This window comes from Acinonyx jubatus, chromosome D1, assembly GCF_027475565.1.
Source record: "Acinonyx jubatus isolate Ajub_Pintada_27869175 chromosome D1, VMU_Ajub_asm_v1.0, whole genome shotgun sequence".
NCBI classification, from domain to species: Eukaryota; Metazoa; Chordata; class Mammalia; order Carnivora; family Felidae; genus Acinonyx; species Acinonyx jubatus.
Window position 1 is genome coordinate 14,537,967 of NC_069390.1, and position 24,278 is coordinate 14,562,244.

Genomic DNA, 24,278 nt, shown 5'->3' on the forward strand with positions numbered 1-24,278 from the left:
TATAGATATAGATAGATGATAGATGATAGATGATATAGATGGATGGATAGATAGATAGATAGATAGATAGATAGATAGACAGACATAGGTATAGATAGGATAGATAGATGATAGATAGATGATAGATGATAGATAGATAGATAGATAGATAGATAATATATAGGTGTTTTTTTATAATACTTAATCGTTAGAAACCACAAAAAAGTTTTCATTACTGTTTGCTGAAGTGTTTGACCAGGAGCATATCTGGCAAACTCCTAAGACTTCAGGAGCACATGTAGCGAATGGCAGTGTGGTGGTGCATGATGGGGTAAAGAGCCTTAAGTCCAGAACTGTCCCTATAGCCGAATCACCCTCTTACTGAGACTCCTCAATCTTACTCTAGCTCTAAGAATCTTGCTGTTCCCACAGCCTACATCAGAAGACAGTGTTATGAATGAGTCATATGCCAATGTGAATAACAAACCATCTACTAAGGTGTTTAAAAGCTTTATTTTTAATGCAACATGATTATAACATATTCTCACTCACCAAAGACAATATTTTAAAAGGAAGGTCATCCCCCTAACTGTGTTATCAAGAATGCAATTTCCCCACCCTAAGGCCACATATATTATGCTATTTTGATACTCTCTCAAGTACAATTAGTTGATATGAGTCTATGCGTGTGTGATATTGTTAATAAAAATATTACTGTCCTCAGCAGACAGTCCTGAACTCTTTTACTTTACAGCATATTTTAGAAATCATTGCATATTGTGTTGACAATTTCATTTTTTATCAGCGATTGCATAAAATACCATTCCCTGATTCATTTGGCTCCATTGTGAGGGGCATTGAAGTTGTTTCTTACTGTTTGCCAACATGGAAAAGGCTGCTATGATTATCTTTGTACCCATGAGTGGGATTATCTGCAGCAAACAGAATCACCAGACCTATGTGTAGATGCAGTTGAAATTAGCATCCATGTTGAAAATCACTCCCTGAGAGATTGCACCCACTTAAACTCCTACCAAAAATGTGTGGGGTTGATTGTTTCCCATATCATTTTCAGCACTGTTTGTTAAAAGACATTTATCAAAAAGGTCATTTTGTTAATCTGATAGTTGAAAAGATATATACCTGGAATTTAAATTTGAATCTATTTAACTATGAGTGACATTGAGTATCTTTTCCCATGCTTAATTATTTTTAATAAGAAGAGTTCCTTTTGAAATCAGCTCTTTTGCCCATTATTCATTTGTGCTGTGTTTTTAAAGATTGACCTCTGAAACCCATTTATATTTGAGAAAACTATGCTTTGTCCCGAATATATGTTGTAAATATACTTAAATGATTTGGCACCTTCTAATTACCTTTTAATTGTGCTACTATTTGGAAGATATATGTGATGAGAATAGAAAAGGATTTTTCCATTGTTTGGTATATATAAGGAAATATTTGTTTCCTTCCTGTCTCTATCTTCTCTTACTGAAGTTTGGGTATGGGACACTCAAGAATATAGATTCCAAGAATTCTTTTGAAAAGTTTCAACTATGATTTGGAGCTTCCTTAGCTAATTTTCCAAATCCCTGGTGCTTAAGATAACATGACATTTGAAAAAATATCTTGATTTATGCCAAATGTTCTCTATTTATCCTTAATTTCAGTCTCAATCTCTCCTGTGTTTCAAGAAAATTGGGCAGCCTGAGTGGCTAAGTCGGTTAAGTGTCTGACTCTTGATCTCGACTCAGGTCATGATTTCACACTTTGTGAGTTTGAGCCCTGCGTCCTGCTCTGCACTGACAGCACAGAGCCTGCTTGGGATTCTGTCTCTCCCTTTCTCTTTGCCCAACCCCCCTACCTCAAAATAAGTTTAAAAAAAACGTTAAAAAATAATAATTAAAAAAAAGAATATATGCTAAAAGACCCATAAAAATTCTGAATGAAGGGACAACATAATATAGTATAATTATTGTATAACTGTAAAAGTACAAAGTTTAATGATAGATACCAAATTTAGAACTGTAAGCAACTAGAAATTATTGAGAGGTAAAGTAACAGGAAATAAATTTAGTCGAGGTAACAAATTAAAATAAGTTTCACAATTGAGTGGACCAATTGATTGAATGATCACTGCTAAGACTCTCTCTCTCTCTCTCTCTCCTCTCTTTCTCTCTCTCTCTCTCTCTCTCTCTCTCTCTCTGTGTGTGTGTGTGTGTGTGTGCGTGTGTGTTTAGGTTTTTGTTAAGGAAAACACTCTCAGTGTTTCTACATCATTCCTTCAATGTTCAGAATGTTTACTAGAAGAGACTTTAAAACTGAACTACCACGTTCAAGTAATAGGAAAGTACAGCATGTAAATCATGCATGAGTTGTCTCCATTTTGCAACATTCTATTCTCATAGGTCCTTGTTGTAAAGTAAAGAAAGACATTCAGCTCAAAAAGATACCCTCTCATAACAAATCCCCTAAATTAATGTTTATTATGCCTGAAGAATCAAGTACTCTTTCATTATCGACATATTTCATCATTTCCATAAGCAGTCAGGTGAATAGATTGTGGATATTGTGATTTCCACTTTATTCAAAAGAAAACGAGGGATTACCCATTGGTAAGTGAACCTTCCATGATCAAGCATATAGATTTGACCTCCAAATGGAGAATTCATTTCATACTTTTTTCTTTGCAGATCATTTCTAAACTGCGCTTTCTCCAGTTTGCCTGAAATTATGCAGCAAAATAACAGCGTAACTGAGTTTATACTATTAGGATTGACCCAAGATCCTATGAGACAGAAAGTGGTATTTGTAATCTTCTTCATTTTTTATGTGGGAACCGTGGTAGGGAATTTGCTTATTATTGTGACCATCAAGTCCAGCCGGACACTTGAGAGCCCCATGTACTTTTTCCTATTTTATTTGTCCCTTGCTGATTCCTGTTTTTCAACTTCCACAGCCCCCAGACTAATTGTGGATGCACTCTCTGCAAAAAAAATCATCTCTTACAATGAGTGTATGACTCAAGTCTTTTCACTACATTTATTTGGCTGCATGGAGATCTTTGTCCTCATCCTCATGGCCGTTGATCGCTACGTGGCCATCTGTAAGCCCTTACGTTATCCAACCATCATGAGCCGGCAGGTCTGCACCATCCTGATTGTTCTTGCATGGATAGGGTCTTTTATACATTCTATAGCCCAGATTATCCTGGCCTTGAGATTGCCTTTCTGTGGACCTAATTTGATTGATCATTACTGCTGTGATTTGCAGCCCTTGCTGAAACTTGCTTGCATGGACACTTACGTGATCAACACGCTGTTGGTGTCTAACAGCGGGGCCATTTGCTCAAGCAGTTTTGTGATACTGATGATCTCATACATTGTCATCTTGCATTCGCTGAGAAACCACAGTGCAGAAGGGAGGAAAAAAGCTCTCTCTACTTGCACTTCCCACATCATTGTAGTAGTCTTATTCTTTGGTCCATGTATATTTATTTATACACGCCCCCCAACCACTTTCCCCATGGATAAGTTGGTGGCCGTATTTTATACTATTGGGACACCATTTCTCAACCCACTCATCTACACACTGAGAAATGTAGAAGTGAAAAATGCCATGAGAAAGCTATGGCATCTCAAAATTACCTCAGAAAACAAAAAATGAATTGAGGGTTTTGGTTGATTATTTAATCTGTACAGATAGCAAAGCTGATAGTGTACGTTCCGACTTCCCCAGTGCTCTCTAATATAATCCATCTGATTTCCTTACTTTTTTCAGTGCTTCTGCCCACAAGCTAGTAGCTTCTTTCATATTGCCATCCTGGTTCTTTCTTTTCCTGAGAGCTCAATTCTAACATTGCCAATTGTGAAATATTCCCCACATCTCAGTCTACACTCTGGTTTGATAAGAAAAAAGATATTGACACAATCACAACTGTTCAAACAGTGAGCATCCATAAAGTATAGCCTGTTCTCTATGACTTGTAATTCTGACTATAGCACGTTTCAGATAGGATATCCTGTTTTGTCTTGAACACTTTCAGAGCAAAGGAATTAACTTTGTGTGTCAAGAAGTTCTTTTAATTCTATCATTAGTTTTACTTTTAAAAGTTCCACGTTAGTGAACCAAAGCCAAATATATATATATATATATATATATATATATATATATATATATATGTAATAATTTTTCTTGTTGTTTTTTGACTATTAAGATAACGGAGGCATTATGTGTGAGATTTTTTAAATGTAGTGTTACAAAGGCCTTGAGATATTCTGCTAGTTTGTATGATTGGTATATAGGAATTTCAACAAGAGAAATCTATAACCCTAAGAGGGAAAGAAGTAAAATAATATATGTTGTCAAGATGGAATAAATATTTCAAAATACACAAGAGATACAACGTATTTTTTGAGATTGAAGTACAGAAAGGTAGAGCCTAGCTTGAAGGAAAAAAATGGATGATAGTATTTCATTTAAAGTTGTATTGTGTCAATGGAATTAAAGAAAGTTTCAGAGGTATTCAGAAATACTCACTAGACTTGTCTCTAGTTAATAGAGGTAGAGAGAACCCACTTCTGCAGCAGGAAGCCTCTTTAATTCTCTACTTGTTCTTCCCTAGTAAAGGAGTAGTATGGATTCTCAAGTTAGGGCTGCCAATAGAATTTTGATGCTCATAGTGGGCAGAGCAGATTAGCAGATGTGCCTTGATTACTTGCATGCCAAAGTTTATATAATGAAGCTTTAAGATTCACTGATTGCAGAGAATACAATAATTCAAAGGGATACATGCACCCCAAATTTTATAGCAGCATTATCTTCAATAACCAAACTATGGAAACAACCCAATTGTCTATCGACCGATGAATGGGTAAAGAAGATCTGGTACACACACACAACGGACTATTATTCAGCCATCAAAAAGAATGAAATCTTGCCATTTGCAAAAACATGAATGAAACTAGAGAGTATTATGCTAGGTGAAATAGGTCAGTCAGAGAAAGAGAAATACCATGACTTCACTCATATGTAGAATTTAAGAAATAAAGCAAACCAGTATGGGGGGGAAAGAGAGAGAGAGAGAGACAGAAGAAAAAAAAAGAAAAAGAAAAAAAAAAGAAACAGACTCTTAACTATAGAGAACAGAGTGATGGTTATTAGAGGGGAGGTCAGTGGAGGGAATGTCAATGGGTAAAATAGGTGATGGGGATTCAGGAGGGCACTTGTTGTGATGAGCGCTGAGTGCTGTATGGAAGTGTTGAATCACTATATTGTCCACCTGAAACTAATACCATGCTGTATGTTAAATAACTGGAATTTAAATAAAAACTTTAAAAAACAAACAAATAATACAATTCGTTGATTTCAGTGTATTAAAGTGTATCACATCCTTGGTAACTATTACAAGATTCCATTTTATTTTGGGGGCACCTGGGAAGCTTAGTTGGTTGAGCCTCCAACTCTTGATTTCAGCTCAGGTCATGATAACACGGTTCGTGGGCTGAACCTCACCTTGGGCTCTGTGTTGACTGTACAGAGCCTGCTTGGGACTCTCTCTCTGCCCTTCCCCCAGAAGGCGCTTTCTCTCTCCTCTCTCTCTCTCTCTCAAAATAAATACATAAACTTAAAAAAATTCCGTTTCACTTTTAACGCTGTTCATTATTTAACTGGGAACCCTTTCCAACACTAATATTTTATTCCTGTCAAAGATTATTTTAAAACAAATTCAGTAAAATAACAAGTTTTCAGTGTTCTCACTGCTTTTTGCTTTCTGGGATATTATGAAGCTTCATGACTGCACTAGTGGTCCCAAAATTGGCATGTTGACATGCAAAGATTATATATATTTAAGTGGTACAAGTTGATTTTTTGATACACATATAATGTGAAAAGGTCACCACAATCAAACTAATTAGCACATCTGTCTTTTCTATATAGTTACCATTGTGTGTGTGTGTGTGTGTGTGTGTGTAAGAAGATTTAGTGTAAGATCTATCCTTTTTGCAATTTCAAGTATACATTATGGTATTGTTAACTACAGTAACCATGAAATATAGTAGATCTGTGGAATTTATTCATTCTGCATAACTGAAACCTTGTACCCTTTGGCCAACATCTCCCCATTTCTCCCAATGCCATTCTACTCTCTGCTTCTGTGAATTGAACTATATCATTTCCACACATAAGTGAGATCATGCAGTATTTCTCTGTCTGTGTCTTTCTTGTTTCGCTTAGCATCAAGGCCTCCAGCTCCATCCTTGTTAGGCAAATGGTAGAATTTTCCCCTTTTTAAAGTCTGAATAATATATATCACACATTTTCTATATTGATTCATCACTCAGGGATGAGGTTGTACCACACCTTGGCTATTGTGAATAATGGTGCAATGAACCTAGGAATGCAGATAGCCCTTCACAATCATGATTTCAGATCCTGTGGATATATACCCAACGTGGAATTGATGGATGGTAGTTCTATTTTTAATATTTTTGAGGAACCTCCATTCTATTTTCCATAATGGCTGTACCAATCTACACACCCATCAATGGCCCACAGGGGATCCCTTTTCACCACATCGTCAGCAACATTTCTTATCTCTTGTCTTTTTGATAATAGTCATTCTAAGAGATATCAAATGATATATATTATGATTCTGATTTGCATTTCCCTGATGACTTGTGATGTCGAACACATTTTGATGTGCATGTCTTTGGAAAAATATCTATTCAAACCCTCTGAAATCAGGGAACGTGAAGGTCCATGGGAAATCTCCACAACTTCTATTCAATGTACCTGTGAACCTAAAACTGCTATAAAAAAATAAAGCCTATTACTTAAAAAAGAAGATGTTAAAAGAAGGTAAAATTGAATAATAGATGAAAATCATCTACTCAATTAGCTCAAAATAATATAGAAAAGAAATAAAATAAATTATAAAGGGGACAAAAAAGTAAACTCCAATAAGATGAACTTATTCCAAAAAAATTAACAATTACATTAAATGCAAATACATTGCTCTTGAAAGACAGTTGTCAGGATAGACAGAATAGTCTTTAGCAAAGAAAAGTAATGGACTAATGACACACACCTCAATATGATGAATCTAAGAACAAAGAGACAATACACTATGAGTAAATGCTATGATTCAATTTACATGAAGCTATAGAATAGGTACAAAACACTAAACATTGAAACAGAGTGATATGGGGGGTGGGAGGGAGGGGAGGGTGGGTGATGGTTATTGAGGAGGGCACCTGTTGGGATGAGCACTGGGTGTTGTATGGAAACCAATTTGACAATAAATTTCATATAAAAAAAAAGAAACAGTAATACAAATAAGGACAGTAGTTACATCTGGGTGAATTAACTGAAGAAGAACATGACAGAACTTTCTGGATTAATAAAAGTATTCTGGATCTTTCATTTGTTTTTTTTTTAATGTTTATTTATTTCCGAGGCAGAGAGAGACAGAGCATGAGTGGGGGAGGGGCAGAGAGATAGAGGGAGAGCTAGAATCTAAAGCAGGCTCCAGGCTCTGGGCTGTCAGCACAGAGCCTGATGTGGGGCTTGAACTCATAAACTGTGAGATCATGATCTGAGCCGAAGTCGGTTGCTCAACCGACTGAGCCACCCAGGCACCCAAATCTTGAATTTGTTAATGGCTATGTGAGTACATACATTTACCAAAACTTATCAGACTATATACTTAAAAGGTCTTCATTTCATTGTATGCAAAATTCATCTCATGAATAGAATTGTATTACCAAAAAAAAAAAAAAAATCAATCAATATCTCTAAGTCCTACATCCCCCCACCCAAAGTGCCTATCAAATCTAGTGAAAATTTCTACAGAAAAAAAGCCGAACAGTGATGGTTATTAAGAATCTAATTCCCATGAGTGGAAGATATAAAATATTTTATTAGAAATTAATACTTAATAGTGACTTTGAAAGATGCATTGGCTTCACCAAACTAAAAACCTTTTGTACTGAAAATTATGTCATCAACAAAGTGAAAGCCAACCCACAGAGTAGAAGAAAGTACTTGTGTCTGATAAGAAATTTGTTTTCAGACTATATAAATAACTCCTACCCCTTAATAATAAAAAGATAATAACTCAGCTTAAAACTTGGTAAAATATCTGAATAAACATATCGCCACAGAAAATATACAAATGGCCGAAGGCACCTGAAAAGATGTTTAACACCTTTGGTTAATAGGAAACGCAAACCTCAGCCATAATGCGATACCACTTTATACCCACTAGGACATCTAGAATCAAAGAAGACAGAAAATAACAAGTGTTAGCAAGGATGTGGAGAAACTGGAGTTCTCATAAATTACCAGTAGGATTGTAAACTGGTGCAGCCACTTTGCAAAGCAACTTGGCAGTTCCTTAAAAGTTTTAAACATGTATCAACGATCTAGCAATTCTACTTTTAGGAGACATTAAACATATATCCACACAGAAACTTGTACGCCAGTGTCCATAGGAGCACTATTCCTAAAAGCTGAAATTGAGAAACATTCTACATGTCAATCAACGGATGGATGAATTATATATTCATAAGATGGAGTTTTATTCATCAACAAAGAGGAAAGAAATACTGATACTTGCCACAGGGTGGATGACACTTATGCTAAGAACATTATGCTAAGTGAAAGAAACAAGTTACAAAAGATAACAAAGCATATAATTCCTTTTATATGCAATGTCTAGACAAGCAGATCTATAGTGGAAGTGGATTAGTGCTTTCTGGGGACTGCTGATGATGGTGAGGGAGAGGAATAAGAAGTGACTGTGAATGGGACAAAGCTGCTTTTCAGGTGGCAGAGATGTTGTAAAATTAGATAGTGTTGATTGTCTCACAGTCTTCTATATTAACAACTATTAAATTATATACTTTAAATAAGTGAATTGTATACTATGTGGATTATACCTCAATAAAGCTATTAAAAACAGATACTATTATTACAAATTTATTTCCCATAAATAGAAGGTATATAAATGACCTATTAAAAATCAGTGCATAACAATGACTTTGGATCTCTATTATGATTAAGTGTTTAAATGGTGAGCACTGTATTTGATCTTTTAATTTGTATAATTCATACAGAATGACTCTGAGAAATTGTATTATTGGGAAATCAATAGCATGTGGAATACGAAAAGACCAGATGGGGCACCCAGGTTTTTCAGCCGGTTGAGCGTCCAACTTCAGCTCAGGTCATGATCTCACGGTTCGTGAGTTCAAGCCCCACATTGGGCTCACTGCTGTCAGCACGGAGCCTGCTTCAGATCCTCTGTCCCCCTCTGCCTGTGCTCCTCCCCCACTCATGCTCTCTCTCTCTCTCTCTCTTTCTCTCTCTCAAAGGGATGTAGGTGGGAGCCAAACATTATAGTCAGAAGATCTTCACAGGTTCAGCTTTACTGAACAGCTCCAAATTTCTGCCTTCATGAAAATGAGATATTGCTCTCCCTTTGAATATCTCCATTTGCAAAGGTGGATGGATCTTTATGGGCATTATGCTAAGTAAGTCAAACATAGGGACACCTGGGTGGCTCGGTCAGTTAAGCATCTGACTCAGCTCAGGTCATGATCTTGCTGTTAGTGAGTTCAAGCCCCTCATCAGGCTCTCTGTTGTCAGCACAGAACCCACTTCAGATCATCTGTCCTCTCCTCTCTCTCTGTCCCTCCCCAGGTAATTCTCTCTCTCTCTCTCTCTCTCTCTCTCAAAATAAATAAATAAATAATGACTTAAAAAATAAGTCAAACATAGAAAGACAAATACCATATGATTTCACTTATCTGTGGAATCTTAAAAAACAAATCAATAAACTGAACTTGTAGATACAGAGAAGAGATTGGTGCTTGCCAGAGTGGGGGATAGGGAGGCCGGGTGAAATGGGTGAAGGTGGCAAAAAGGAAGGAACTTATAGGTATAAAATAAACAAATATTACATATGGGAGTGTAATCATGTACAACATAGTGTCTACAGTTAATAACACTCTATTCTTTATTTGAAAATCACAAAAGGTAGCTCTTAAAAGTTTTCATCACAAGAAAAAAATATAACTATGTGTGGTGATGGATGCTAACTAGACTATTATGGCGATCATCTTGCAATATTGAATTTATGCAATATTAAATCATTAGGTTGTACAGCTGAGACCCATAGTAATGTTATTTGCTAGTTATAGCTCAATTAAAAAAAAGTGGAATCTATCTCTCCATGCTTTTATCTGGACTAAACGTGTGTGACACAGATAACCTTTAACCACATGAGAAGAATGTGGCAAAAGTGATTTCGATTGATCCCTAAAGGTTGGCTTGAGAGGTCTTGAAGTTTTTACTTTTGTGAAACAACCATTGCCCTAAAACAACTGTGGTGTATATGGTAGAGCCCAATCTACGCTCCTGGAGAATGAATGAGAACTGGCATATCTGAGCCAATTGCTGAATGTGTGAATGAGGCCATCTTGGACCAGGTACTCCATTCAAACTCCATTTGCACCATTCAGAGTGTTTCCAGGTGAAACGAGAAGAAGGACCACCCAGCTGAATCCAACCCCAACTGCAGAATCATAATCAAATAAATTGCTTTTATGCTTTTAAGTCTTTAAATTTTGGTTTTGCAATTTAAAACCACCAATTTGGGGATTAAACTTTGTGGCTGTAAGCCACGAATTTCTGGCCTAGTGTTTGCCAGTCTGTAGCAGTAGATAACTTACACACCTCCTAAGTTCACACAAGGCAGAAAGCGGTAGATAAACACTGTGAGGTGTGGGGGGACTGTCACATGGATAGAGTTCTTAAGATTCCTGTGGTCTGGGAGACACAGAGATTCCCTCAGTTGAAATAGAAAGTGTTTTCTATTCACATCTCTTACCAGTAGGAAAGAGATACAGTATTTTATGGGCCTTTAAATTTGGGAAGTGACATATACTGTATGTGAGGGTGCTATTCCAAATCTTTTATCATGTGACTCTAAAGATGATTAGTTTTCAGGAGGATCCCCTGACAAGGGCAAAGCAGGAAAGAGTCAATTCCCTTTGGGGTGGAAGTGAATGTCACCTGAGCAGTCAAGCAACTGAGAGCTAACAGCTGAGTGTGAGGTGCATCAAGCAAGATTCCCAGATTGTTATGTCACCCAGGGTCCTGAAATTCTCTTGCCTGTAGCCCGAGATGCCTTAACAATGGCCTGCATTCTATAATGATATTAAGAGACCATAGACCAAGAAATTTCTGGAAACTATTCTCCATCTTTAGGTCATTTGTGAGCCTGACGTGACAGGACTTTGGATGTGAGCCACATGGATGTGAGCACTTCTGAAATCCTACCCACAGACATTTCCTATTGCTGTTGAGGTAGAAGAGACTGTGTGACGTGATTGGAACCTAAATACACCCAGTGGCTTTCCCACAAAGCTCGCCTCCTGCTCTGAACGTCCCCGCTGCCAGTTCGGACTCTTCCTTTTCCCACAGCTGCCGGAAGAGTCCAGTGACATGGCCAGACTGCAGTGCAAATGGCCCACTGTGGGGTGAACTTTGGCCAGTGGGAAAGGGAAGCCAATGGCTACATTCTCCCCCTTTGTGGCTATTTACAGATTGGAAAAGGAACATACAGTCTCCCTTAAAAGGTCCAGTGAGATCAAAAAATCCACTGTGCAAGTCGATACACTCCATCTAAGAGTAGAAACAAGTAAGGGTCTGGGATATTGGACGTTATATGGAAAAGGAAGCAGGAGGTTTGATGAGTAGGAAGGAAAAAGAAAGACCAGCAAGAATGAGGAGAAAGAAAGAGTAAGGAACAGGAGAGGAATAAGAAAGAATATTAGTGGTCAAGAGTCAATGTGAATGGCTTACACTCAAAAAGTAAAAGACTGAAAGCCCTCAGTACGTTTGTCCCAGGTATGAGCTAGAAGTAAACTTCCCACCAATTTCTCCAGAAATCAGCAGAGATTCAATTAAAAAGAAAAACAGTGAACCCCAATGACACTATTGAATCAACTATTTTCCAATCAAATAGAACTTTCAAAGGAGTAGAATTAAAATTCAATAAATAACCCCCAAATCGATATTTTAACATATGTGTTACATTAAGTATTTAATACATTTGTATAGTTAAACATATTAATCCCATGAACAAGATATCAATCATACACGGTTACTTGTGTTTACTGAAATGCTGTGGATTAGTGGTAGGGTCCTAAATGCGACAACTGACTGGTTTTTAAACTTAGCAAATAAAGAAAAACTTAAAAAAATTTTAACACATTGACAAGATCATTGTTAGTTCTCTATCGCGGTTCTGAATATGGAGGGAGACTTTGGGAGAAAGGCTTTCCCCAAGGTCATTAACATTTTGCATCATTCTCTGAATGCACCAAATAAGAAGTAGAGAAAGGAGCATTTGTTGCCAAAGATACTGTGAAGTTGCAGGTCTCAGCAGGTGAGAGACAGAACCAGGAATGAAGAAGAGCTGACTTTTACCAGCCCTTGAGTTTTGGAGGTCAGAGATTCTCTGATATTAATTATGCACAAAGCAATTCCTAAGGCATTACTCTCTCACGGATAGCCGCACCCAAATTATCTCAGAAGAGATACAAATATAAAACAAAATTTGAGCCCTGAACAATACTGGTGAGAATTTTTTCTTCTAAAACTTAAAATAAAAAGGGTTATTGAAAAGGGGAGTTAAATAAAGTTGCTATATCTTGAAAACCTGTAAGATAATTATGAGACACTGTTCTCAGAAATAAGGGGAGAAAAAATCGTTAAGACGATGATTAGATAATAAAGTGCATCTACACACGATTATAAATTACATATATTTATAATCATGTATAAATTATGGTAGCATGATTGTGAACAAGAAAATAACAATAATTTCAAAAGAAATGGAGGCATTGTCATGTTTGAAATGCTCAGAAACAAGAGGAAGAACTTATTGGAGATGACTCTTGATTCAAAGAGAAATGAGTTCCTTTAGGACCATATATATAGACTGAATAAAAGAAGGATAATACCCAGGCTGTGTTTAAATGCCAGTTTCTTCTAAATGAAAACCAAGCGACATAATTCAGTTATCAAAAACTATTATCAAGCCCTCTTGAAGGGCTCTCCCCAGGAGAAAATAGCTGTTTTGTTTTGTTTTGTTTGTTTTTGTTTTGTAATTCAGAAAGAAAAACGAAGGAGAAGGAACATGTAAAATCAGGGAGGGTAATCTTGAGTCTGAGTCTGAATTAGTATCGCCATTTCAATTTTTTACCATTGTTATGATCATCATTATTTTGTGCTGAATAAGAGAAGACACGCCTGTAATGACTATTCTGTTAGCTCTAATACACAGACTTGAGGAAGCACAGCCTCGTAGTTTCCCAAAAGCTGGAAGTGAGGGGCACCACACCATGTTACTGCAGAAAGACAATGGAGAGCACAGACTTAAGTAGAAGCCGAAAGTGCTGCATGTGACAGATCTTGAGGGGATATGGCCTCAGATGGACAAAATTCCTAATGATGAGCTAAGACACTGTGAAATCCCACCCTAACCTACAACAAAAGGAATCATTTCCATCTGTGGCTCAGTTTGGGGAAGAACTTGTACGTTTAAATCAAAACTATTGCACGTACCCCTTTCCATACATACGTTCTGGTGACCTCACTAGAGCTCTGGAGGTCCCAGCACTGAAGATGCAACTTATATCATCCTCTTCCTAAATCGATTTAAAGCATTTCCAGTGATGACCTCTTTGAAATATGTAAAACGTCCTCATTGGAAGAACTGACACATAACTAGCATGAAACCTGAAAGATTAAAAGGATGCATGAAGGAATTAGTGAGATTAAGGGCGGAGTCCTTCCTTTTCTTTTCTCTTTATCTTTTTTACTGTTTTTTAGCTGACAGACAAATGTTTAAAATAACTAGGGCAAGGACGCCTGGGTGGCTCAGTCAGTTGGTTAAACAGCAGACTCGATTTTGGCTCAGGTTCTGATCTCACGGTTAGTGAGTTAGAGCCCCCAACTGGCTCTGTGCTGGGGCCTGCTTGGGATTCTCTGTCTCTCTCTCTTTCTCTGCCTCCCCCCACCCCTCTCTCTCTCTCTCTCTCTCTCAAAAATGCATCAGTCAATCAATCAATCAATCAACCAATCAATTTACTAAGGCAAAGTAATCCCCAGGGAATCCTCAAACACTGAATCTAAAGATGAGAATTTACCCCTAGATTTCACTTCCCCTCCTTTCAAATCCAACGGGTTTTGATGTGTCTGTAAAAGTTCCTTTTAAAAAAAATTGTTTTAATGTTCATTCATTTTTGAGAGACAGAGATAGAGCACGAGAGGAGTGGAGCAGAGAGAGAGGGAGACTCAGAAAGCAGGCTCCAGGCTCTGAGCTGTCAGCACAGACCCCGATGTGGGGCTCTAGCCCACTGACTGTGAGATCATGACCTGAGCTGAAGTCGGACGCTTAACCGACTGAGCCACCCAGACGACCCTCTAGCAGTTTCTTTTATTGCTTTATCTTCTTTTTCATTTTATTTTATTTTATTTTATTTTATTTTATTTTATTTTATTTTATTGCTTTTAGCAGGGTTTCATGGCTATTTTAGCTGACAGAACTGAATTGATTTCATAGTAGAAATAACTGTTCATATGATAGCGTATAACGAAATTGAAACTTTCTTATTTCACAAATGGGATAACAGAAGCCCCTGAAACTAAATAATTTATCTAGAGTTACAGCACCACTGTCTCAGAATGAGATAATGAGAATTTTAGTCCTCTTTTTAACTACACCCATCACCACCTCTTGGCTATAAGAGCTTGATGTCAAATAGGGGACCATAAATTCATGGACATAAAATTCAGAGTTTCCTAAGAAGATATTGCGGAGGTCACCCACCCCCAACTACCTGAACATTCATGGCGATATTCAGAAGGGAAAATATGGTACATGTTTTCATTTCTGTGACAAAAATAAGGCAAGCTTTTCCAGATACGTAAATTTTACCATATCCCCCAACACCGAATTGCTAATTGAGTGCCTTATACAGGATTAGAATTAGTAAATTTCTAGAAACAAGCAGATTTTTAAAAGCTTTTAAAAGGGTGAGATTCTTGGTTAGATGTATGGCTTACAGAATTTGCTTTATCTCTCTGGACTTTGTTTCCTCATCTGAGGTGAAAGAATGGGCTATCAGATGGACGCAAGACGATCAAAACATGTACATCTCAATTTCTTGAGTATGCATGCAAAGCAGCAGCAAGTACCCATTTTTCCATTTTCAACTACTGTGATTCTCCATTTATTCTGAGTCAGAAATAAATGTCTTTTTTGCTTGTTATGTTTCTCTTTCAGGTAATTTCGCTGTCTCTTGGGAACTTGGCATGCTAGACTAATTCCATGGAAAAAATAAACAATGTAACTGAATTCATTTTCTGGGGTCTTTCTCAGAACCTAGAAGTTGAAGAGGTTTGTTTCGTGGTGTTTTCTTTCTTCTACACGGTCATTCTTCTGGGAAACCTCCTCATCATGCTGACCATTTACAGGGGCAAGCTTTTCAAGTCTCCTATGTATTTCTTCCTCAGCTACTTGTCTTTTGTGGATATTTGTTACTCTTCGGTCACAGCTCCTAAGATGATTGTTGACCTATTGGCCAAGAGCAAAACTATCTCCTATGTGGGGTGCATGTTGCAACTCTTTGGGGTACATTTCTTTGGTTGCACTGAGATCTTCATCCTTACCGTAATGGCCTATGATCGTTATGTGGCTATCTGTAAACCCCTACACTATACGACCATCATGGGCTGTGACAGATGCAATAAAATGTTGCTGGGGACGTGGATAGGGGGGTTCTTACACTCCATTATCCAAGTGGCTCTGGTAGTCCCGTTACCCTTTTGTGGACCCAATGAGATCGATCACTACTTTTGTGATATCCACCCTGTGCTGAAACTTGCCTGCACAGACACATACATCGTTGGTGTTGTGGTGACAGCCAACAGTGGTACCATTGCTCTGGGGAGCTTTGTTATCTTGATCATTTCCTATACCATCATCCTGGTATCCCTGAGAAAGCACTCAGCAGAAAACAGGCGCAAAGCACTTTCCACCTGTGGCTCCCACATTGCTGTGGTCATCATCTTTTTTGGTCCCTGTACCTTCATGTATATGCGCCCTGATACTACCTTTTCAGAGGACAAGATGGTGGCTGTATTTTACACCATTATCACCCCCATGTTAAATCCCCTGATTTATACACTGAGAAATGCGGAAGTAAAGAATGCAATGAAAAGACTGTGGGGCAGGAAGGTTTTCCCAGAAGCTAATGGTAAGTAGTTGAAAGCGACAATTTAAGCTGGATGATCTTAAATTTTCTGATCTGTTCAGTGAAGACAGTAATAACAACAGCACAGGGTTTATTTGAGGAACAAAAGAGAGAATAACACATTCTAGACAACTGAGGTATTATTTATCATCATTATTAATTGTTATTATATTTGTTCTAATGTTTCATAATTAGATAAATTTTCTGAAATATCGAGGCCAGAGGAATTTTATTAAAGTCACAAGTTCAGCATGATCTTACTCAGCACCATTATTTTCTCTTCCCCATTTTGGCCTTTCTGCCATTTTCTTTAAAGATTGAGAGCCCTCTGTGAAGCATTTAAGGCGGTTTTCTAGCATTTAGAACTGTGATTGAAAAATAGTGAGCACTCAATATGTATGTGTTGCATGCACAAAAGTATACTTGAAAAATAACAGAGATCTGAGCTACAGAGCTCTGATATAAGTCCTCCAAAATACAGTGGAAACTAGCCTAGTAAGGCCACAAAGAGAGGTGAGATGTGTGCAGTGTGTGAAAGGTAAAACACGCTTGAAAAATGAAAGACCTGTTCTCATCTTCCGCTTTTGGGAGAAAGCTTTCCCTTTCTCCTTTTCCTCTAGGACACATTTTCTTTACCCAAACAATCCGCAAATTAGGGAAAAAATTACCTCCAAGATCCCCATTGTAATTCTAACACCCCATTAATATGCTTCTGCTAACTGACTTTGACTTGCCCGTAGCCAGCAGTCTCCATTAATGTAAAGTGACTAAAAGAAAAACTAAAGAAACTCAATGAAAGCAAAGGCATCTGTGATGAGCAGGTGACCTGATTCCACCCACAGGGCAAATACAACGTTGAAATGCGTGGTTTGGAAACTGTAGTTCCTCCAATGTTTGAACAAAGCAGCTTTACTGAATTCAGTGAACCATTCATCGCACATCCCTCCTTCACATCACCCAAACTGAGCTTTATTTTCCTATAACAAATGTACACATCACTGATTATCCCTCTCATTGTTTTATTATTTTTGCACAAATCTGATTATTCAATTACTGCCCATACCTGGGTAAGTGTTTATGGCTGTGGAGTGTATGTGTATGTCTGTGTGTGTGTAAGTTATGCTGAGAACTGTACACAGTGCTTTAAAAAACTATCTCTGATGTTGATACATTCAAAGAAATAAAGATCAGAAAGATGAAAGGCGGCACCATAATTAGAAGTTATAATTAAAAAACCCTCTCCGTGGAACCACACAAATCCATGTTTATTGTCCCAGCTTGGAATCTCCATGCACTACCATTTGCTCACTTTTTAATGATTAGGTCAGTGCTTCTCAAACTTGTCCAATCATGGGAATCATCTTGAGAGACTTTGAACAGATAACAGAATCTGTGCTGACAGTTTCTAATATGCGAGGCCATGATTATAGGGTATTCAAAAATCTGTATTTTTAACAAGCTCTTGCCATAATTTTTGTACAGTCAGTGGCATATCTTAGCACTTAGATTTAGAAACACTGGAACTAGATGATATTTGCTGTTCTTAGAGCACAAGAGGTCTGTGAGCCAATAAAATCCACGAAATCCTATATTTGAATATGTGCCCATGTCTATTCTACTAAGCAATGCAAAGGGAGCTAAACTTGAACTAAATTTAGGAATCAGTGGAATAAATAAACATTATCCATTTGTAAATTTCCTCCACAATACTCTTCCCTTCATGTCTTGGCACTAATAACATCTTGAATACCAAGGAATGTTAGTTCTATTGAAGGTCTGACATCCCTAAGACAGTAAAAGCTGACAGATTTATTATTCTCAGGGGCCAAGAAGCAGGACATATGAAATAGTATTCGAGTTTTTACCAGTGACTTTATACATCTATATCTGTTCACAAAAGTTCCCCAGGGTCATTCCCAGTCAGAGGAGCTCAGAGAGTCTACTCTTGGTTCCTTGGAAAGAGATGACCAACAATCATTGGAACCTAGACTCTCCCCACTTCCAACAGGGGTGAGTCTGGCTTATAAGATGACTTTATCTCATGTGCCTAAAACCACAACCTTGGCTGAAAAACACTGGAGTTTTATAGTTTTTGTAGTTTTACACCCTTGCTGTTACAAATGCTGTTACTCAGATATGACTCCGAGTAAAGCCTTCGTTGATGAAAATAAATGGCAATGCTTCTCACTTTCCTGATGGATAACTTAGTTTATTTCATAGTGGAAAATAATAAAAATGTGTCTCCTTATGTCTTCTAACCAGCGGTTATATTTCTGTCCCCAAGCACAGCAAAAACATTTGAACACGTTTTCTTACACTGCTCAATAAGATGCAAAACTAGTCTTCATGTTTCTCCATATTCCATCCTCTTTTTTCATTTAAACATATCCGGGAGATTTGTCACAGGTCAGAACCTCTAGAATTTCACCATTTTTATAATAACTGAGTGGGAAATCCCCATTTTGATAGTGTTTTGATTATGTCCATACCTTACACAGTGACCAGTGTTGCTTTGAGACACAATGCAACTTCATCACTCGATCCAGGTCTTCAAAATAGTCTTTATTTCACATTTGATTATTTTTAATGTTTTCTTTTATTTATTTTTGACAAAGAGAGAGACAGAGCGTGAGCAGGGGAGGGGCAGAGAGAGATGGAAACACAGAACCTGAAGCAGGCTCCAGGCTCTGAGTTGTCAGCACAGAGCACGACGTGGGGCTCGAATTCGTGAACCACGGGATCATGACCTGAGCCGAAGTCGGCCGACTGAGCCACCCAGGCGTCCCTTTATTTCACATTTTAGTATTAAAAAAAATCCAGAAGTTAAGTGCACCACAGTGTAAAGAGAGACAGACAATGCCAAACTTCTGTAACCATCAATGGTAAAGACAAACATCACATGTATAGAACATAAACTTTCAATTTCAGCAAAGACTAAGATAACATTTCTATTTTATGCATGAGAAAAATAGAGCTGCATGAAGTACACTGATCCTACCCTTAGATCAGCTGAACCCCAGCGTTTGCAAAGACACACTAAATGCTTATTGTATAAGCGACAAGGATTGCAGTGGCTCGATATGCCGCATTATTGAGGGGACTGATTCAAGAATAAATAGCATAGTCAAACTATAGAAGTGGGAATTCTGAACCGTACTCTTGAATTAATAAAACCCCCAATATATTGAGTGTATGATACCTTGAAAGGAACAGTATAAAAGGCCAAGCCAAGAGAGGTTGGCATGAGGCACATAGCACATAACCTTGGTTATACACATAGAGGACCAATTCTCAATACCTAAGCATGCAGCCAGCCTCCCTCCTACTATTTCATCCATGGATAATATGTAGGAAAACAAGGAAGTATTTACCGTTCTTGGGTAGGTTCTTTTCCACCCCTCCTTTGTTGATAATTTATAAGAAGAATGTTAACAAAAGATACAGAAGAGCCATTTTCAAATAGACTTCTGAAAGGCCTGTCTTTGGAGACAAACCAAATAGCAAATTTGTCACAAAAAGCAAATTTAATTCATTACCAGAGAATGTGGCCTATATATGTGTCAAAAACAGGCTTATTAAAAAAAAAATAAACACCAGATTTAGGCACCAGCCCACGCAGCTCTAGACATTTCTGTTCACCTTGACCTTTCTGAATTGGAGAATCCCATCAGGAGATAATCACCAGGACATCAACATCAAAACAAAATCCTGACTTAATCTGCCTTCATCTTTCTTATCTCCTTTTCAATATATTTCATTATTTTTCTGCTTCCCCTTATGTTCCAAATTCCCTAATTTCAGGCATGACACGTCAGGGTCTTTTGGGAAGAGAAAAGCTATTGCTGAAATCATCATCAACTATGGCTAATTTCCGTAAATGGACTCTTCACCTTAAAACCTAGGTTCCTTCAGACCCAAGGAAATATGGGAAACAAACTGATTGTTGCCAGAGGGAAGGTGGGGCAGGGGCTTGGGCAAAACGGGTGAGGCTTGCAGTTATGGAATGAATACGTCATGGGAATAAAAGGCATAGCGTAGTGATTATAGTCAATGGTATTATGGTAGCCATGTGTGGTGACAGACGGTAGGTACACTTGTGCAGAGCACAGCGTAACATATAGACTTGTGGAATCGCTAGATTGTATGCCTGAAACTCATGTGACATTGTGTATCAACTATGCTCCAAAAACAAACACAAAAACACCCTGGATTTTTGTGCACAAGAGACAATAATAGTTCGAGTAACTAAAACTCAATTTCTTTGTGACAACTTGGTGAAAAGGATGGGGCACTGGAAAATGACAGTTCTGTGGCCTCTCATACTTGAAAGCTTGGTGACCCCACTCTTCTCTGGGCCTCCATTCCTCTTATCGCGCTAGTGGACGACCCTCGATGATGTCAGAGACCCCTTCCAATTCACAAAGTTCGAATATTCTTGTACAAACTAAGGAAATACCTCAATGCACCAAAGCTGGTCTTGGCCAATGCCCCAGTTTTCAGTGAATTACCTCTGCTTCTCAATCTAACCTTCTTTATTTCTCGCTGGTATAGGGGCCTGCCTGGGTAGAAATGAGACAGTTTTGCGTTGCGCGAAGAATTGGGAAGAAAACGTCAAAGTATGCCATCTGCATAAGCAGCAGTGAAGATTAACAAAATGCACCCCAGGGATGTCCATGTCTCCAGCTAGGTGGCTTCCTAAGCTCGGGGTCTTCTGCAGGATGGGAGGTTTTCCCTGTTGCACAAGTACAGAAAACATCAATTTGAATACTCGTGAAGGATTTCAAGATGAGGTGGAAAATACGTCATGGAATTACATTTAAAGGAGCGCAGAGTGATATCCATGATCTAATTTGAAAGTTCTAATTCCCGGAATACACCATCAATAGGTACTAAGAGTTAATTACAATAACTTCCATAAGTACAGTGTGAATCGCATAATGACATTGTGTTACATTATTTGTGTATGTAAAGAGTTAAAATATACCATAACACTTGCAAATGTGGTGAGTTGCTTTATTTCTTTATTGTAACGGGTACCTCCAAAAAATGGAGTGCTTAGGACCCCTCTCCCTCTGTCTGTCTGTCTCTCTCTCTCCCTCTTTCTGTGAGGTGTCTCAGTCAACAATCTGTTTCCCAAAGCAAGACATAACTGTCAAACCATCCAGACCTTACAGTGTGCCTTAAAAAAACTACTATAATGCCCACAATGACTGGGACCATGAAGGACAGACCTATAATGTTCCAGAATGCCAGACATAAGTTCCAGAATGTCAAAGCTAGAAGGGACTCGGAGGTCATGGGATCCATTCCCCTTATACAAGTTCGGAAAAAGAAAGTAAGAGAAAGAGGGTGGCTGAGGGGCCTTCTCTCTTCAAGTCTTGCAACATTTTTTTTTAAGTTTATCTATTTTTGCAAAAGAGAGAGAAAGCTGTGGAGAGGCCGGGGGGGGGGGGGGGGGGGCGGCACAAAGGCTCCGGGGCTGAAACTCACAAAGCGTGAGATCATGACCTGAGCTGGAGTCGGATACTCCACTGACTGAGGCACCCAGGTGCCCCAAGTCTTGCAACATTGGAGGACAACACAGCACCTCATTGTACCTATTGCATTTGTTGACATGAAGATTCTGTAGATAGAAAGATCCAGGAAAGGGTTTGAACACCAGAGACTTCATTTCCCTTCAGACCGTTTGCGCCAACACCACACTTTCCTCATGGCGTTCTTCATGTCTGTGTTTCTCAGCGTGTAGATGAGAGGGTTGAACATGGGAGCAATCATGGTGTAAAACAGGGCAAAAACCTTGTCGTTACTGACAGAATCAGCCACGGGGACATACGTGAAGATGAGGGGCAGGAAGAACAGGAACACAACAGTGACGTGAGAGCTGCAGGTAGAGAGGGCTTTGCGGCGGCCCTGGGATGAGCGGGTCCTCAGGGTGGACAGGATGATGAGGTAAGAAATTACCAAGGCAACAAAGGTCAAAATGGACATCACTCCTGTGGTGGTAATGATCGCAATAACCAACAGGCTAGTGTCCATGCAAGCCAGCTTCAGCAAGGGGAAAACATCACAGAAATAGTGGTCTATCCGATTGGGGCCACAGAAGGGAAGTTCGACAATAATCAATACATGGAGGATTGAATGGATGAATGCTCCGATAATCGAGGCCATCACAATGATATAGCACACCGGTCTGCTCATGATGACCATATAGTGAAGGGGTCTGCAGATGGCTGCATAACGGTCATAGGCCATGGCCACCAAGATGAAGATCTCAGTGGCACCAAAGAAGTGGGCATAAAACATCTGGGCCATGCAGCTGTTGTAAGAGATAGTCTTCCGCTGGGCCAGCAGATCTGTGATCAGTTTGGGGGCCACTGTGGAGGTGAAGCAGACATCCATGAAAGACAGGTGGCTCAGGAAAAAGTACATGGGCTCTTCACTGAGGCGGCTGCCCCTGATGGTGAGAAGAACGAGCAGGTTTCCGGAGAGAATTGCAATATAGCAAAGCGAGAACAGCACAAAGCAGGCAATCTTTGCATCCTCATCACTGAAAAGTCCCAGGAGGATAAATTCTGTGATGTTTTCATGTCCCATTGCTCCTGTGGGTTTTATCATTTAGAGGGGAAAGTTAACATACTTGAAACATCCAACTTTTTAAAATTACTGGTTTATTTTAAAAGCCATCCATTTATTCAATAAATATGTACAGATTATTTATGATGATACACTCTAATTAGTGCTAAGGGTCGAGCAGTGTATAAAGTACATGCAATCTCTATCCACAAGTGGATACAGTTCATTAGAGTAGACATATACTAACAATAATAGCACAGATAACTAATTGAAATTATAATAATTCCCAAAGTTTCACACTTACTATGAGCAACATGATGAATGAGGACAAGATGAATATTCTTTTTTAGGTCAAATTTTGAGATGCAATCTCTGCATTATATTTTCAAGAGTGATTTTTGAATCTCTGGTGTGTATAAAAACGGCACTGAGGTTATCTGTTCTTCAAGGGTGGCCCTATCATTCTCAGCCCTTCCCGGTGACTAACTGTGTGCTAAATCCTTAAAGTTCAGTAACATCATTAGACATCGATGAGCTCATAATTTTAAATATCAGACCTCTAGGTGACAATTTCAGAAAGTGCCTTTAGAACCTTTCCATGAACTTTTGTAAAAACGGAGGGAGGGAAAAAGCCGCGATGAGATCTTTGGGGAAAAGGATTGCTCCATTGCATGGGGTTCTGGTATATTTCTGGCTTCCTGAAATTGACCTCATTTCCCAGTTTACTCTCCAGTCTAACCCAGGAGTTCTCACTGTTTTTGTTTCACTGTTTCAGCTTTCTGGGGCTTCCCAGTAGGACAGTTGCCTTGGAGGGGCAAATTGCATCCAGAGATCCTTTTTCACTAGATCTGTTCTACTATTTTGTATCTCTTTGAATTGAACCGCTTTCTTTCCTTCACAGGCTCACAGGCCCCAGTCCTGAAATATGTTAGTTAAAAAGGACATGTTGCTCTGGTGCAAAGTGTTATGCTAACTCTTACTTCCTTTTGGCAACTTTATCTAAAATGTATCACAAAACTGCTACACTCAGTGCTCACTTTTACAAAACCTACACCTCCACACTGATAAAAGGTGTCAGCCTATGAAGGGTTATAATGGTCATGGAGCAATGCCTTTTACTTTCTGTGAGTTCTTATGAGATTACTTTAGAAAAATGTACATTTGGCATAAAAAGAGATTTTTTTTTTTGAGGAGGGGGAGAAGAGGGAAAAGGAGACAAAAAATCCAAGGCAGGTTCCATGCCGAGCATGGAGCTTGATGCAAAGCTCGATCTCACAACGAGGAGGTCATGACCTGAACTGAAAGAAAGAGTCAGATTTTTAATTGACTGAGCCACACAAACACCCCACAAAGAGATTTGTAATAGGATTTTAGGGAGTTTGTGGACTTTTGGAT

General features: G+C 38.6%; 3 protein-coding genes across 3 annotated transcripts; 2 read left to right on the forward strand and 1 right to left on the reverse strand.

Annotated features, from left to right (window-relative positions):
- Positions 1-2,699: 2,699 nt before the first annotated feature.
- Positions 2,700-3,645, forward strand: LOC106986234 (olfactory receptor 4C11). The gene has a single exon (XM_015084407.3). It carries the CDS (start codon positions 2,713-2,715, stop codon positions 3,643-3,645), a length of 933 nt encoding a protein of 310 aa, XP_014939893.1. The 5' UTR covers positions 2,700-2,712.
- An 11,725-nt stretch (positions 3,646-15,370) lies between these two features.
- LOC106986223 (olfactory receptor 4S2) lies at positions 15,371-16,321 on the forward strand. Its single transcript, XM_015084395.2, has one exon. The coding sequence runs from the start codon at positions 15,386-15,388 to the stop codon at positions 16,319-16,321; it is 936 nt and encodes a 311-aa protein (XP_014939881.1). The 5' UTR covers positions 15,371-15,385.
- A 5,656-nt stretch (positions 16,322-21,977) lies between these two features.
- Positions 21,978-22,904, reverse strand: LOC106986215 (olfactory receptor 4P4-like). The gene has a single exon (XM_015084387.2). It carries the CDS (start codon positions 22,902-22,904, stop codon positions 21,978-21,980), a length of 927 nt encoding a protein of 308 aa, XP_014939873.1.
- Between the last annotated feature and the right edge of the window lie 1,374 nt (positions 22,905-24,278).

Bases quoted from the DNA above. Each gene is read 5' to 3' on its own strand.
- LOC106986215 (XM_015084387.2), bottom strand. From the start codon at position 22,904: ATGGGACATGAAAACATCACAGAATTTATCCTCCTGGGACTTTTCAGT.
- LOC106986234 (XM_015084407.3), top strand. From the start codon at position 2,713: ATGCAGCAAAATAACAGCGTAACTGAGTTTATACTATTAGGATTGACC.
- LOC106986223 (XM_015084395.2), top strand. From the start codon at position 15,386: ATGGAAAAAATAAACAATGTAACTGAATTCATTTTCTGGGGTCTTTCT.